General features: G+C 49.3%; 2 protein-coding genes across 8 annotated transcripts in view; one reads left to right on the top strand and one right to left on the bottom strand.

The window, feature by feature from the left end:
* VEPH1 (ventricular zone expressed PH domain containing 1) overlaps positions 1-12,332 on the top strand; it is a 60,667-nt gene that overhangs the window by 11,719 nt on the left and 36,616 nt on the right. For all 7 annotated transcript variants that reach the window (XM_039557183.1, XM_039557184.1, XM_039557186.1 and 4 more), the window contains 2 exons: positions 10-225; positions 2,515-2,689. In XM_039557183.1, the coding sequence (XP_039413117.1) occupies positions 10-225; positions 2,515-2,689 (391 nt within the window). The remainder of the gene's footprint in view (positions 1-9; positions 226-2,514; positions 2,690-12,332) is intronic.
* Positions 6,196-11,873, bottom strand: PTX3 (pentraxin 3). Its single transcript, XM_019284738.3, has 3 exons — positions 11,361-11,873; positions 10,355-10,876; positions 6,196-7,228 (listed from the first exon to the last, which is right to left on the bottom strand). The coding sequence occupies exons 1-3, from the start codon at positions 11,506-11,508 to the stop codon at positions 6,615-6,617; spliced, it is 1,284 nt and encodes a 427-aa protein (XP_019140283.3). The 5' UTR covers positions 11,509-11,873; the 3' UTR covers positions 6,196-6,614.

The following is a 12,332-nucleotide window of genomic DNA, read 5'->3' as shown; positions in this document are numbered from 1 at the left end:
GTGCCCCAGGACTACCAGACCAATGACAACGACCAGGCTGTGGTGGAGATCTGCATCACCCGGATCACCGCGGCCATCCGGGAAACCGCATCCATCGAAAAGCACGGGAAAGCCCTGGTGGCCCTCTGGGAGTCGTGTCTGGAGCACAACCTGAAGCCCTCTGGGAAAGACGAGGATGCCCCACATGCCAAAATTGCATCTGACATCATGAGCTGCATCTTGCAGGTAGAACTGGGCTGGAAGCCAGCGAGTCCGGTGCACTCATTGCCAATTCAGTTCTATTTTTTCAATGCTTTTGTAACTCTTTTTTTGGGTGCTTGTGAGTGGTTGTGTTTAAAATTGAGAGCTTGGGGAATTGCCCTGTTACTGATTCCTTCTGTCCTGAAGCCACTGAGGTAGCTCATAGAGTCATGGACTGGTTTGGGTGGGAAGGGACCTTAAAGCTCATCCAGTGCCACCCCTGCCATGGCAGGGACACCTTCCACTGTCCCAGGCTGCTCCAAGCCCCAAAGTCCAGCCTGGCCTGGGACACTGCCAGGGATCCAGGGGCAGCCACAGCTGAGCTACAAAAGTACATTTACTGCTCCCTGAAACAGAGCTGTTATTGGCAAGTTCCTTTGCATTAAAAAAAAAAAAAAGGTATAAAATGAGGTTTTACAGCAGATGTGGGGGACAGTTGGAACAATAAGGAATATCTGCCAGCTGGGCTGGATCTCAGGCAGGTCTCTGTTGATAGCAGCAGCAGGGAGGTCCCCAAGGTTTGCAAACATCACTGTATCACTTTATTGAAATCTGCTCTTCATTGTCACCTCCACATTTTCTAAGTGTGCCTTCCTGCCCTGATGTTTATCATGGATCAAATGAAACCTTTCTCCTTCCCTCTGAATTCAGACCTTTTCTTAACTAAGGATTTTATCTTTATTGGAAGAGGGGGGAAAAGAACTGTTCTTTGGAATTCTCTTAGATCTTTTAAATGCTAGTCAGAGAGCCAAGCCTTATCTTCCCATTCTTTGTGTGGAGTAGCAGAGCAATAACTTGGAGCAGCATTTGGCTCCTGCTCAGTGGTGTCTCAGCCAAACATAACGAGGCATTATGTTGATTTAAACATGCTGCTGCAGAAAGCTCCATTTATTTGAAGGGCTTTTCTCATTAAAGATGCAGCTCTCGGTCATATGGCAGCTGCCAGGATTATCTGTCTTGACACCAAGGGGTGGCTGCAGCCCCTTCTTCCTCAAGGGTCTCTGGAAGGGAGTGTCCGCTGCTTGGCAAGTCTGTGCTCCAAGGAAAAACCCTCAGAGCCACTTAAACTCTGTGGAATAACAGATTTGGGGTTTTCTCAGTCTAAATTTATTCTGTTCAGAGCTGCTCCAGAATGAAAGTCCAGAAAGTCTGCTCTGCCTTCCTTTGCACTGTTCTGTTGCTGTCTGAAATGTCTGGGTTCCAGGGGTTGCCTGGGATTTCAGCTGCTAATTAAACATAATCACATTGCAGGATTATTTTCAGAAACAGGGATGTGCTCCAGTTTCAAAGAGCTGCTCAGAACTGACTGGAGAGCAGAGCACTGGTTAAGGAGGCTCCAGAGGGAATGGAGGTCCCCAGTTCCACACAAATGTGTCCTGCTGGTGTGGGAATTTAGCAGGCACTGGATGTGTGTGGTTTGTACACATAATTTGTTGTATAAACAATAGCAGAAAACCTATTCTGACCTTGATTCAAAACCCAAGTATACACACAGGGACCCTGGGGTTCCTGAGGCTTGGAGACATTTTAGGGAGAGGAGTTTGCAGTCCTGGAAAACCTCAGTGTTCAGAGAAATTGGCTGGAGTTTCCCAGAGCAGCTGGGGCTGCCCCTGGATCCCTGGCAGTGTCCCAGGCCAGGCTGGACACTGGGGCTTGGAGCAGCCTGGGACAGTGGGAGGTGTCCCTGCCCATGGCAGGGGTGGCACTGGATGGGCTTTGAGGACCTTTCCAACCCAAACCACTCTGGGATTCTGTGAGTTTAAATAACAAAAAGAAATCCTAATGATTACAGAATAATTATTGATCAATACTAAAGCTATTACATTGTGCGCAAGTTCCCAGGGCAGTTACTGGGAGTGGCTGCTCCAAGGTGTTTCCTGTGCTTTGGGGCTGATGGATACAGCCTCTGTCTTCCCAGGGAGCACCAAACACAAAATTTCTTGCTAGAAATGTTAACATTTAATTAGTGCACTTCATTTCTTATATATCTTATTTATATTTATTTATATTTATGTACCACATATGTTATTAGTGCACTTCTGCTTCCTCTAGCAGAAGATAAAAATAGGGCCATTATTAACATTTCCTGCTGCAGAAGTTTTAAATTTCTGTATGTGCTCTTTCTTTGACGCCTTCCTTCACTGGTGGTACCAAAACATGGCCTTTCTGGACAGGTTTTTTGCTCTTTTCCCCTTGTTGCTTTGACTTTTGTTTCCCTACTCTGCCCAGCATGAGACTTTATATAATCATTTTTTTTTCCCCGTGTTTTTGCAGAATTACAACCGGCCTCCAGTGATGGCCTTGGCTGTGCCAGTGGCAGTGAAATTCCTGCAGAGGGGCAATAAGGAGCTGTGCAGGAACATGTCCAGTTACCTGTCCTTGGCTGCCATTGCCAAGGCAGAGCTGCTGGCCGAGCACACAGAAACCATTGTCAGGAGTGTCCTTCAAGGTAGGCCCACCCCAGAGTTTGGGTTTAGTCCAAGTGTGTGACCATTAGATCAGTGAGGCTGTGTTGGGCATGCACAGAACCATTATCTTACAGAATCAGTCAATCACGAAGGGTGGGAAAGGCTCCAGGATCAATCCAACCATTAAACAAATCATGCATAAAAATGTATGAGATGTATAAAGCAGACCTATGGAAATATCTATAAATGTGAGCAAATGTATTAATCACACGCTAATAACAGACTGTATCAAGGAATATGTGAATTTACTGCACCTCTGGAAGTTTTGGTATGGATTGGCTGACCCACAGGGCAGGAAATACATCTGTCCTTGTTAATATTCCCTGCTAATGGACTCCAAAATACCAGCCCTGATATGAGGCACCAGCCTTGGAGCTCTTATCCTTCCTCTTAGTGTCACTGGCAAGGCTCCAAAAGAGAAATGGGAATGAAATTAATCCCATTCTGTGGTGGAATAGTCAGATGGAAGATATAAAAGCTTTGTAGTGGTTCTTTAATTTTGCCTATGTTATTAGCTTTATATAGAACAATGTTGCTAAGCTCTTTACATTTTATTTTTTGTGGTTTAAAAAGCCAAAAGTATTTGTTCCTCTATAAAAGGAAGTCCAATTGAATTGGAGTAATAAAGTTCACAGTGTTTGTTGCAGTACAGTGCTACTGCAGTGGTAAAATCACTGTTCTCCTTCAAGTAGGGGCAATAGCAGCAAATAGCAATAACTAATTATTGAAAGAACGTCGTTATGAAGATGTTCAGCCCTCAAATTAAATGTGTGCATGCTGTATTTATTAATTTAAAAATTAATTTATTAATTTATTCTTCCAAGGCTTACTATTAATGTGTTAACGCCGTGCGTTGCCACTTGTAACTCTGGGGTAGGAACAGAAAGAAACAGTGAATATATTCACAGCTTTGGGAAAAGCGATTCCCGCTCACAACCGGAGGTTTCAGCACGGCCGAGCCGTGTACTTCTGTCCTTGCACCAGCAGATGTTGCTGTGGATAGCAGGTTTGGGAATTCCAGCCTGGAAGAGGCCGCTTTGAACGGGCAGAATGATGCGGTTTGTGTAGCGGCTTCATGGCCCTGCACACAATTCGTGTTTGAGGCGTGAAAAGCTGGGTTCGCAGCAGGCTGCGAGCTGCCCTGAGAGTGTGTTTGTGCAGGGGCACGGGGAGCAGGGGGCAGAGCTGCTGAGGATGGATTTCCGAGGCTGTTTGTGGAGACAAAGCCGCGTTGTGGGGCTGCACAGACGGCGCCCAGCCTCGTGGCACCAGGCACAGCAAACTTTGGCCCCTTGCCTGCAAATGTTGGAGAGGAACTGGAGCTTTTTATGACTTGGGGCAACTCTTTGGCTGCATAACCGGGTTCTTATCTTCTTAGCTAAAAAGGAGCTCTTTAGAAGGAGTTTGGGCGCTCTGCTCCAGTGGGTGTGGGCTCGGAGCACACCTGGGCTGCCGGCCCTGCGCTGGCACCGGCCCTCAGCACCAGGGCTCACCCAGATTTATTCCCATTCCCAGGGGACAGCAGCAACTCTGCCCTGTAATCCAAGAGTCCCGTGGCTGCTCCACCTTCCAAAGGAGTTCAGGCATCCCGTGGTGCTGGGCTGTGGCTCAGCGTCGCTCCTTCACTTGTGTTGGCAGTGCAGGAGCGGGATTGCAGGGGCTTGTCCATAACTGGAGCCCAAATTCCCCCCAAATACTGTTTCCTTGGTGTTTTCCAGACTGTTGACTAAGGAAGGTGTAGTTGAGGAAGGAAGGAAGGAGAGAAGTGTGCTGGTGGAGGTGAGTTGTGGTGCTGGGCTGTGGGAAAGCTTTGCTGGTCCTGGGAGGTGGTAAGGGAAGAGCACAGCACTTGGGAAGAGGGAAGTTTTCCCAGCGAAGTCAGGGAGGATGGAAGGACTGGCTTTGCCTTGGCTCCTCTGCCAAACCTGAGCACAGATAGCTGAAGGCTCCTTCCAAGACAAAGCATTTCAGGTATGAGCTGCAGTAAGAGAAGCAGCCAGGAAGGATTTCTGGGGATCTTTCTGAGGATTTTCCTTTTCCTGCTGCATTTCGTGGACATTTGTTTTCACTTAATGGAGGGCACTGAACAGAGGGAGGATTTGACAGTGGTTTTGCCTTTGCACAATGTTGGGACCCCAAGTGTTTTTGTAGCTCTGAAGATCTGGGTTTTGGCTGCCAGAGATGAACAGAGGTAATATTTCATTGTTCTCTAGCTAAGGTTATTTGCAGATATTACTTAGCGAGGGATTTTTGTCAAGTTTACTGCCAAGCGTTTATAACTTAGATACATTTTTATTGCAGGGTAACAGGAGAAATTCCAGCAATCAGGGCAATTCTTTTTTCCTTAAATAAGCAGTGCTGCCAAAACTTTGGAGCAGGTCGTATAACTTTAGGTATGAAGCACAACCCCCTTGAATGGCACAGGAAAGGGGAATTTACCTTTTTTTACTACTTTTGTATCTGGGCAGCAAGGATTTGTCATGGTCAGGAGGAAGCGTAGCAGCAACACGTCAAGAAATTTGTCAAAGTGTGTTCTTAGGACATCTGTAGAGAATGAGAGAGACGTGGAAACATGGGAATAGAGAAGAAGGATGGGCTGCTTCCAGGGGGAATAGGAATTGCTTTGAATAAGACATGCCTCATGATAACTTGTTCAGAGGTTTGTTTCAACAGGTAGCAAGTAATGGTTCTTGTTAATGGTTACATATCCAGTAAGCAGCTATTCATCATTCTCTGCTTGTGCTCTGTTTTCTACGTGAAAATCATCACCAGCTCCTCGGCTCTCTGCAGCTGCCATTGTGCTCTGTATCCAGCCCTAGGCTTTTACTGGATTTGGGATAAGTGTGTGTGAGAGAGAAGAGAATCACTGGCAAGGAGCAGCAATTCTGTCTTGTGCAAGCCCCTTAAGGGCAGCAAACAAGCCCAAATGTACCTCAAAACCTGGCCCCAGAGGGCTGGGATTGTGCATGGGGTCTCTCTGCTCCTGTGAGATGTTGCTATTTATGTTTTCTCTATCAGCAGCTAAAACTTCATGGTTCAAAACATGGAAAAAGTCCCATTTGGGACTTGGCTCAGAATTTTGGTTTATGAGACCAGTAGAGAGTTTTAGTCTAGTAAAGTATCTTTATTTACAAAACAACTTTACAAAAATAATTTCAATAAAATTATCACAAAGTCAATGTACAATATAATACAGCTGCATTTTCTCCCAATGTAGCATCAGATTATGATGGGGAATATTATTTTTATATCGATCTGTGGCATAAATAATGCTGTAAACAAGGAGCTAGCTTTCATAAGAGTCTACAAATTACTAACAATGACTAATAGACAACACATCCCTTGACTTGGATGGTTCCTCTGTAAAATTCACATTTTAACACTATAGAATACAAGGATTGGAAGAGCCTGGAATGGTTTGGGTTGGAATGGACCTTAAAGCTGATCCCATCCCACCCCTGCCATGGGCAGGGACACCTTCCAGTAACCCAGGTTGCTCCAAGCCCCATCCAACCTGGCCTTGGATGCTTCCAGGGATCCAGGGGCAGCCACAGCTGCTCTGTCTGTTCTCCAAAGCTCAGCAGGGATGTCAGGAGCACGGTTTGGCTCCTGAATGTCCATGGTGACCCTCACTTTATACATCAGAAAACCCTGCACTGGAGAGGCAGAGCTGCCTGACCCCAGGAACAGCTTTTCCAATGCCATGCCTTGATCTGTGGGTGTGTTTTCAGTGTTTTTCCAGGACAGCAGGCAGAGATCAAATCCCATCTCCGCAGTACCTCAGTCTGTGAATTTGCAGCGCTGATATTCCTTGGGAATTCCAGAGACAGGGGCTCCTGCAGCTCTGGTCACTGTAATATTGACGTTCAGCTCTGTGAAGTCCACGCCCTGGGCAGAAACCAGGCTTTAGGACACGTACTGGGCTCCTCCGTAGGGCAGCACCTCCGTGACCCCCCAGCCCACGATGTTGCCCCGGGTGCCACAGGTGTCCCCCGCGCTCTGGGCTGTCACCTCGGCGGGGCTGAGCACTCGGTCCCACAGGTTAAAGCCAGTCAGCTTCCCCGAGAAGGCCAGAGCTTCATCAAACCCCCCTCCCACACAGCAGCCGTTCTTCTCCTGCCCGAGCTGCAGGATGCCTCCGTCGGGAATGGTGTGAGCACCAGCCAGGTCCAGGGCGCTGGCTGCGAGCTCCCCCTGTGCCCACAGGGCTGCGGATCCGTTCTCCGAGCTCCAGGTGCCACAGAGGTGGAGCCACTTCCCAGGAATAACCACATTTCTGGCAGCCAGCTTGTGCTGGGCACCCCCCACAGCGAGCACGGCCGAGTCCCGGCTCAGGTACAGCTGGATTTCGTAGGGGTTGAACTTGGTTCCGTAGGAGAAGACGATGGTTTTGTCCAAGGCCTCGGTCACCTTGAGCCAGATGCAGGCAGTGAAGGAGCGCAGGCTCATTCCAGCAGTCGGGTGGATGCTCCCAAAGATCTTTCTGGAGCGCATGGGGAACAGAATCGCGGTTTCACAGCCTGGAAAGGTTTAGAATGTTGTCAGGTAAATAAGAACTGGTTTATTTGTGTGTGCACAGCACAGCATGGAATCATTAAGGTTGGACAAGACCTCTACAATCACCAAGTTGTGGCTGCCCCAGGATCCCTGGCAGTGTCCAAGGCCAGGTTGGACAGGGCTTAGAGCACTTGGGATAGGGAAAGGTGTCCCTGCCTGTGGCAGCTGGGATTGGAATGAGATGATCTTTAAGATCCCTTCATCCCAAACCTTCCATGATTCTGTGGAGTCCGACTCCAGCCCAGCACCACCATGTTCACCACTAAACCAGGCCTTCAGGTGCCACATCCACCCGTTTTTGAACACTTCCAGGGATGGGGACTCCATCACTTCTCTGGGAAGTCTGTCCCAATGCCTGATCCAGTGCTTGCTTCCAGGCTTCCCAAAGGGAGCTGAGAGCTCAGCTGATCCAGTGGGATGCAGGACCCCACCCCAGGATGCTGTGAAGGAGCTGCCAGAGCTGATGGAGGAATTTGCTGGACACTATGGCAAGGGATAATCCGGCTGCAGGAGTCTCTCTGCTCTTCCCTGCCTGCATGCGTGGGGCACTGTGCAGTCCTGTGACATCCAAGGCATCTCCAGGGTTAATGCAGCCTGCCTGCCCTGCCACGTCCCTTGGGAAGGCCAGCTTCCTGAGGCCCTGAATGCAGCACCACCTGGGAGAGGGACTCCTTTAGCCCTTGAAATTGGGTAATTATGCCAGGTAATTGGGTAACCTTCCCTTGGTGCCACTGAGGTCTTGATTTATCCTCTGTTCTAAGTGCGGAGTAGTGAAAATACCAACGCTGTGCTGAGGGAAGGGGGTCAGGGATCCCCTCAAACAACAGGTTTGGATACTGTGGCATTCCCAGGATAGGGTGGGAGGCTGTGCCATCATGGGCATCAGGGCACAGGAGCTTCTGAAAAGCAGAAAATGTTGGCAGGAACATGCTGAGATGGGCTTGCTTATTTAATTAAGATAATGGCTCCCTTTCCTGGCCCTGCCCTTAGGATTTCTTGGTCAGGAACATTCATGGGCACTGGTTAAACAGGGGAAATTATGAGACAACTGATACTTTTAAACTAGTTCTTCTCTCATGTCCAATTCATCGAAGTGTTGATAACAGAAATTAGATCAGTTAAAACCACTAACAGAAATCTATGCAACTTGGGAAAGCAACTGGTGGTCACTAAAGCCAAGACATTTCTGGTGGTTTCTGTGCTGTTCCCTGGTTGTACCTAAGTTAATATCCAAGGTGACAGGAGGGAACAAGCAGCCCCTTCTCCAATTAAGCTGCTTCATTTCCTGTTTAAAGAAGCTGGAGGATCTGAAATGTCTAAAACGTGTGTGGAAATTTCTGCTCCAGGGAATGAAGGATTCTTTGTGCCCTCCAGGACTGAGCTGCTGTGGTATTTCATGGGCTGCTTCCCTCCAGCTTTGAGCAGATTTTACATCTCCTATTTGACCCTTTTGAGGAGGGGCAGGGTCAGTGAGCAGCTGCTGGGGAGTCTCCTTAAAATGCTACTTAGGAGCACTATTGTGAAAAAGCTTTTAATTAGCAGGCTTTCAGGCTTTATTATCAAAGCTGAATCAAAATTAAAACCAGCCTCAGTGAAGAACAAAAAAGTGTGATTAGAAAACCCCTCAAGAGTATGGCTGGCAGTAAGTCAAGATGTGAGAAATTAAAGTCAGTTGCTAAAAATTCCCTTGAAAAAAAATCTGGAGAGATACTCTGGAAGTACTTAAAATGTAGCCTTTAAATTAAGAAGTATGGTGGTTGTATGTAAAATCATGTAGGAACCAGTGGAAATAAACTGAATTTCCACTGATGATCCTCAAAGCAGATCGAGTTTGTTGCTCTCACCTAGAGCAGAGTAGCACTAGGCTGGCTGGGTTACAGGGAGATAAGGAATGAGATCATGCTCTCTGCGAGGTTTGTGTTTGGGGAGAAGAGGAATATGCTCAAAGATCCACTCCCAGCACACAAAGATTTCTGAGGTGTGGTGATAAAGCAGTGAAAACAATTGACTTCTAAAGCTGAGTTGGTGCCCGGCATCAAAGGATGGATTCGGGCAGGCTGTAAAAGCTTTGATGTAAACAATGCTGTGGCTGTGTTGTTGCCTTGGCTTTAGCAATTACAGGCTGCTCCTCTTTGCTCCCTGCTGTAAGAGTTCACTCTGGAGATGCTGCACCCCCTCCTTCCTAGGCACCCACCCTGCGGGGGTAGATTCTGGGGGGGGGGGGGGGGGGGGGTTAGGTTGCAATAACTTATATTTGTGTAAAACAGAGCCATTAATCAGCACTGGGAAGCCAGGCAGTGACAGCTCGCTGGTGGGCAGGGTGATACCAATGCAGCTTATCTGGCACATGCTAATTTGGCACCCACACTTTAAACAAATGAGGGGCTGCTCTGCCACACCCAAGCTGCTGCTTTTTGGGGTGTCTCGTTGCACTGCACAGAAAAGCTGAGTTGGGATTTGAGGTCTGAGCCCACCTTTCTATGGCCACGTCACTGAGCAGAGCAAATGTTTTGGAAGGGGGAAAATCCCCCAAGCAACAGCAGCACGGGTTACTGGTTTCTCTGTGCCAGAAGGAATATTCTGCCCTGACCCTGCATGCAGGGAATGTGCCCTCCCTGCCCTGGAAGTGTGCTTGGCTGGCAGCAGCAGCATCTCCAGCTCTTGGGCACTGGAGTTGGTGAGATGTTAATTTAGGAAGAGGAAGGAGTAGCAACAGGAGAACAGAAGAGTCCTGTGGCTGGTGTGAATGCACACGAGTCACCAGCTGGGAAGGCAAAGGCTGAGAGAACATAATCTGGATGTCTAAAATACATTTGCTGCTCTCTGACAATGGCTTTGATCTCGGAGAGCCCGGAGGAGGTGGGATCCTGGCTGGCTCTGCCCTGCACAAGGACTTTGATGAAACCTTTCTTTCATCCCACGTTTGAATAGCTCAGTGCCTCTTTTCCCACAAGTTCTGGGGTTCCCCCCTTTATGCATAGCCTGTTCAAAGCTGCCCTGCTGCTCCTGAGGTTGCTTTGGAGGAGTTTGTGGATCCCTGTTTGGAAGGGCCCTCCCCAGAGCTCTCGGGTGGAGCACACTGGACTTACCCGCCGGCAGCAGGTGCTGAGCCGCCCATTGCTGCGATGCCCTCAGCTCAGCCCGGGTCTGCTGCAGCTCCTTCCACACCGAGTTCAGGATGAGATTGTCCCCTCTGCTGGCATCGAATTTATCCTGCTGCAGAGCTGTTTCCTGCGCCTGCTCCTCGGCCCTCCTGTGCCAGGCGCTCTCCAGCCAGCCCAGCCTCACGGACACGTTGTGGCTTAGCTGCAGGACGTGCTCCAGAACCTTCCCTTGCTCTGACTCCTGCAGCCTCCTGGCCTCCTCGGCCTGGTCCCTGCTCCTCACCAGCACCTGCTCCACCTGGGCCACCACGTGGGAGGTGACAGTGGCGAAGGTGCCCGCCAGGGTGGTGGTGAGCTGGCTCAGCTCTGCCTTCAGGGTCTGCAGGTCCGCCCTGGGGAGCTCCTCCAGAGCCTGCAGCATCATGTTCTCCTTCATCTGCGAGTTCTCCAGCATGATGAACAGCTTGTCCCACTTGCTGTGCTCCCGCTGGCAGTCGCACGAAGCAGCTGGAAGGGAACATACGGATGTCACTATTCCTTTGTACTGAGTTTTAAATGGCAGCGTTTGGCAAAATCTGGCTCTGTGCAAGGCTTGTGCTCTCCAGCCTGTCACAGAACCACGGACTCACAACTGGTTTGGGTTGGAAGGGACCTTAAAGACAATCTGGTTCCAGCCCCTAACCATGGTGGGGCCAGTGCCTTTCCCTCCGTATCAGGACAGAACAGTGCAGTGGTGTGGCTACAGAGATCCTAAACCTCTGTGCCAGCAACACCTTTTGCAGAAAAACCGAGAGATAAAGAGTCTAAAGCACAGTCCAAGGCACCCCATGCAAGGGCTTTACCATTATTGCCCAAAAGAATCTGCTGCTACAAGCACGAGCTTCTCCCTCTAAAAAACGGAAAGTATGTTTGCAGTAATAACTCGTACAAGAGCGAGGCAGCAACGACGGCAGTTCTGCACTTAACCCAAATTCAGTTTGAATTTACTGACCTTCCTCAGTCCCAGGGACAGGACCTTCGATTTCGTTATCCAGGTTCACGTACATGAGCTCGTAGTCATTGTCTTCATCCAGCACAGAGCCAGAAGCCCTGAAAACACAGAACAGCGTGAGCAGAGAGAGGAGTTCTTGGGGCAGCATTCTCGTGGCCGCTTCCTGACAATCGCGGGGCTGCGTGGAGCTGCTCGGGCTGCAGCAGAGCCGGGACTGTGCGAGCGCTGCGAGCCCCTAATAAAGGCTGCGAGCCCCTAATAAAGGCTGCGAGCCCCTATAAAGGCTGCGAGCGCCTCGGGCCGAATGAATGAGCGGCCGCGCTGTAACCGGAGCGCTCCCGGCCGGGAGGGGCAGGGGGCGGGCAGCGAGCTCGATCCCAGCCCTCCGGGCTTGCCCGGGGATGTTCTGACGGGTCGGGGGCAAAAACGGGGGGAAGCTGCTCTTGCCCCAGGGCGGATTGGAACGTGCAGCGACGCGAGGGGCTGGGAGCGCTCGCACTGCGCTGGCCGAGCCGGTTGCGGTGTTTTGTGTTATTTGTGGAAAAGAAGGCGTTCCCTGCAAGTTCAGTTTATGGTCGGTGTGTGCCAGGGCTCTGGAGGGGATTGGTAGAAAAATAAACATACCTGGAGTTGCTTTGGATACACGTCTCTGGTTTAGCTGAATAGTGCAGCTTTTTTTGAGAGTTAGGCACTGTTATATAATAAATTCTGTTATATACCAACAGTTTATTGCTTTAAGCAATAAGGGAGAACTCTTAAGGAGTTCTTAACGGCTTGCTAGGGTTCTGCTTTTCCAGCCCTAATTAGCACTTACACCACTATCACTCCGTGGATAATTTGTTAGTGCTGTATCCCGTTTTGGGAAATGTAAGTCTGCAGCTGCACGATCAGGGCTGTGTCTGTTACCTTTGAAAAAGCAAAGCAAGGTTAGTCTAAGTATTATTGGTATTAATCTGGTTTAAATTCTGTAAT

The sequence above is a fragment of the Corvus cornix genome, chromosome 9 (assembly GCF_000738735.6).
Source record: "Corvus cornix cornix isolate S_Up_H32 chromosome 9, ASM73873v5, whole genome shotgun sequence".
In the NCBI taxonomy this organism is placed as follows: domain Eukaryota; kingdom Metazoa; phylum Chordata; class Aves; order Passeriformes; family Corvidae; genus Corvus; species Corvus cornix.
This window is presented reverse-complemented; position numbering and strand designations above follow the sequence as displayed.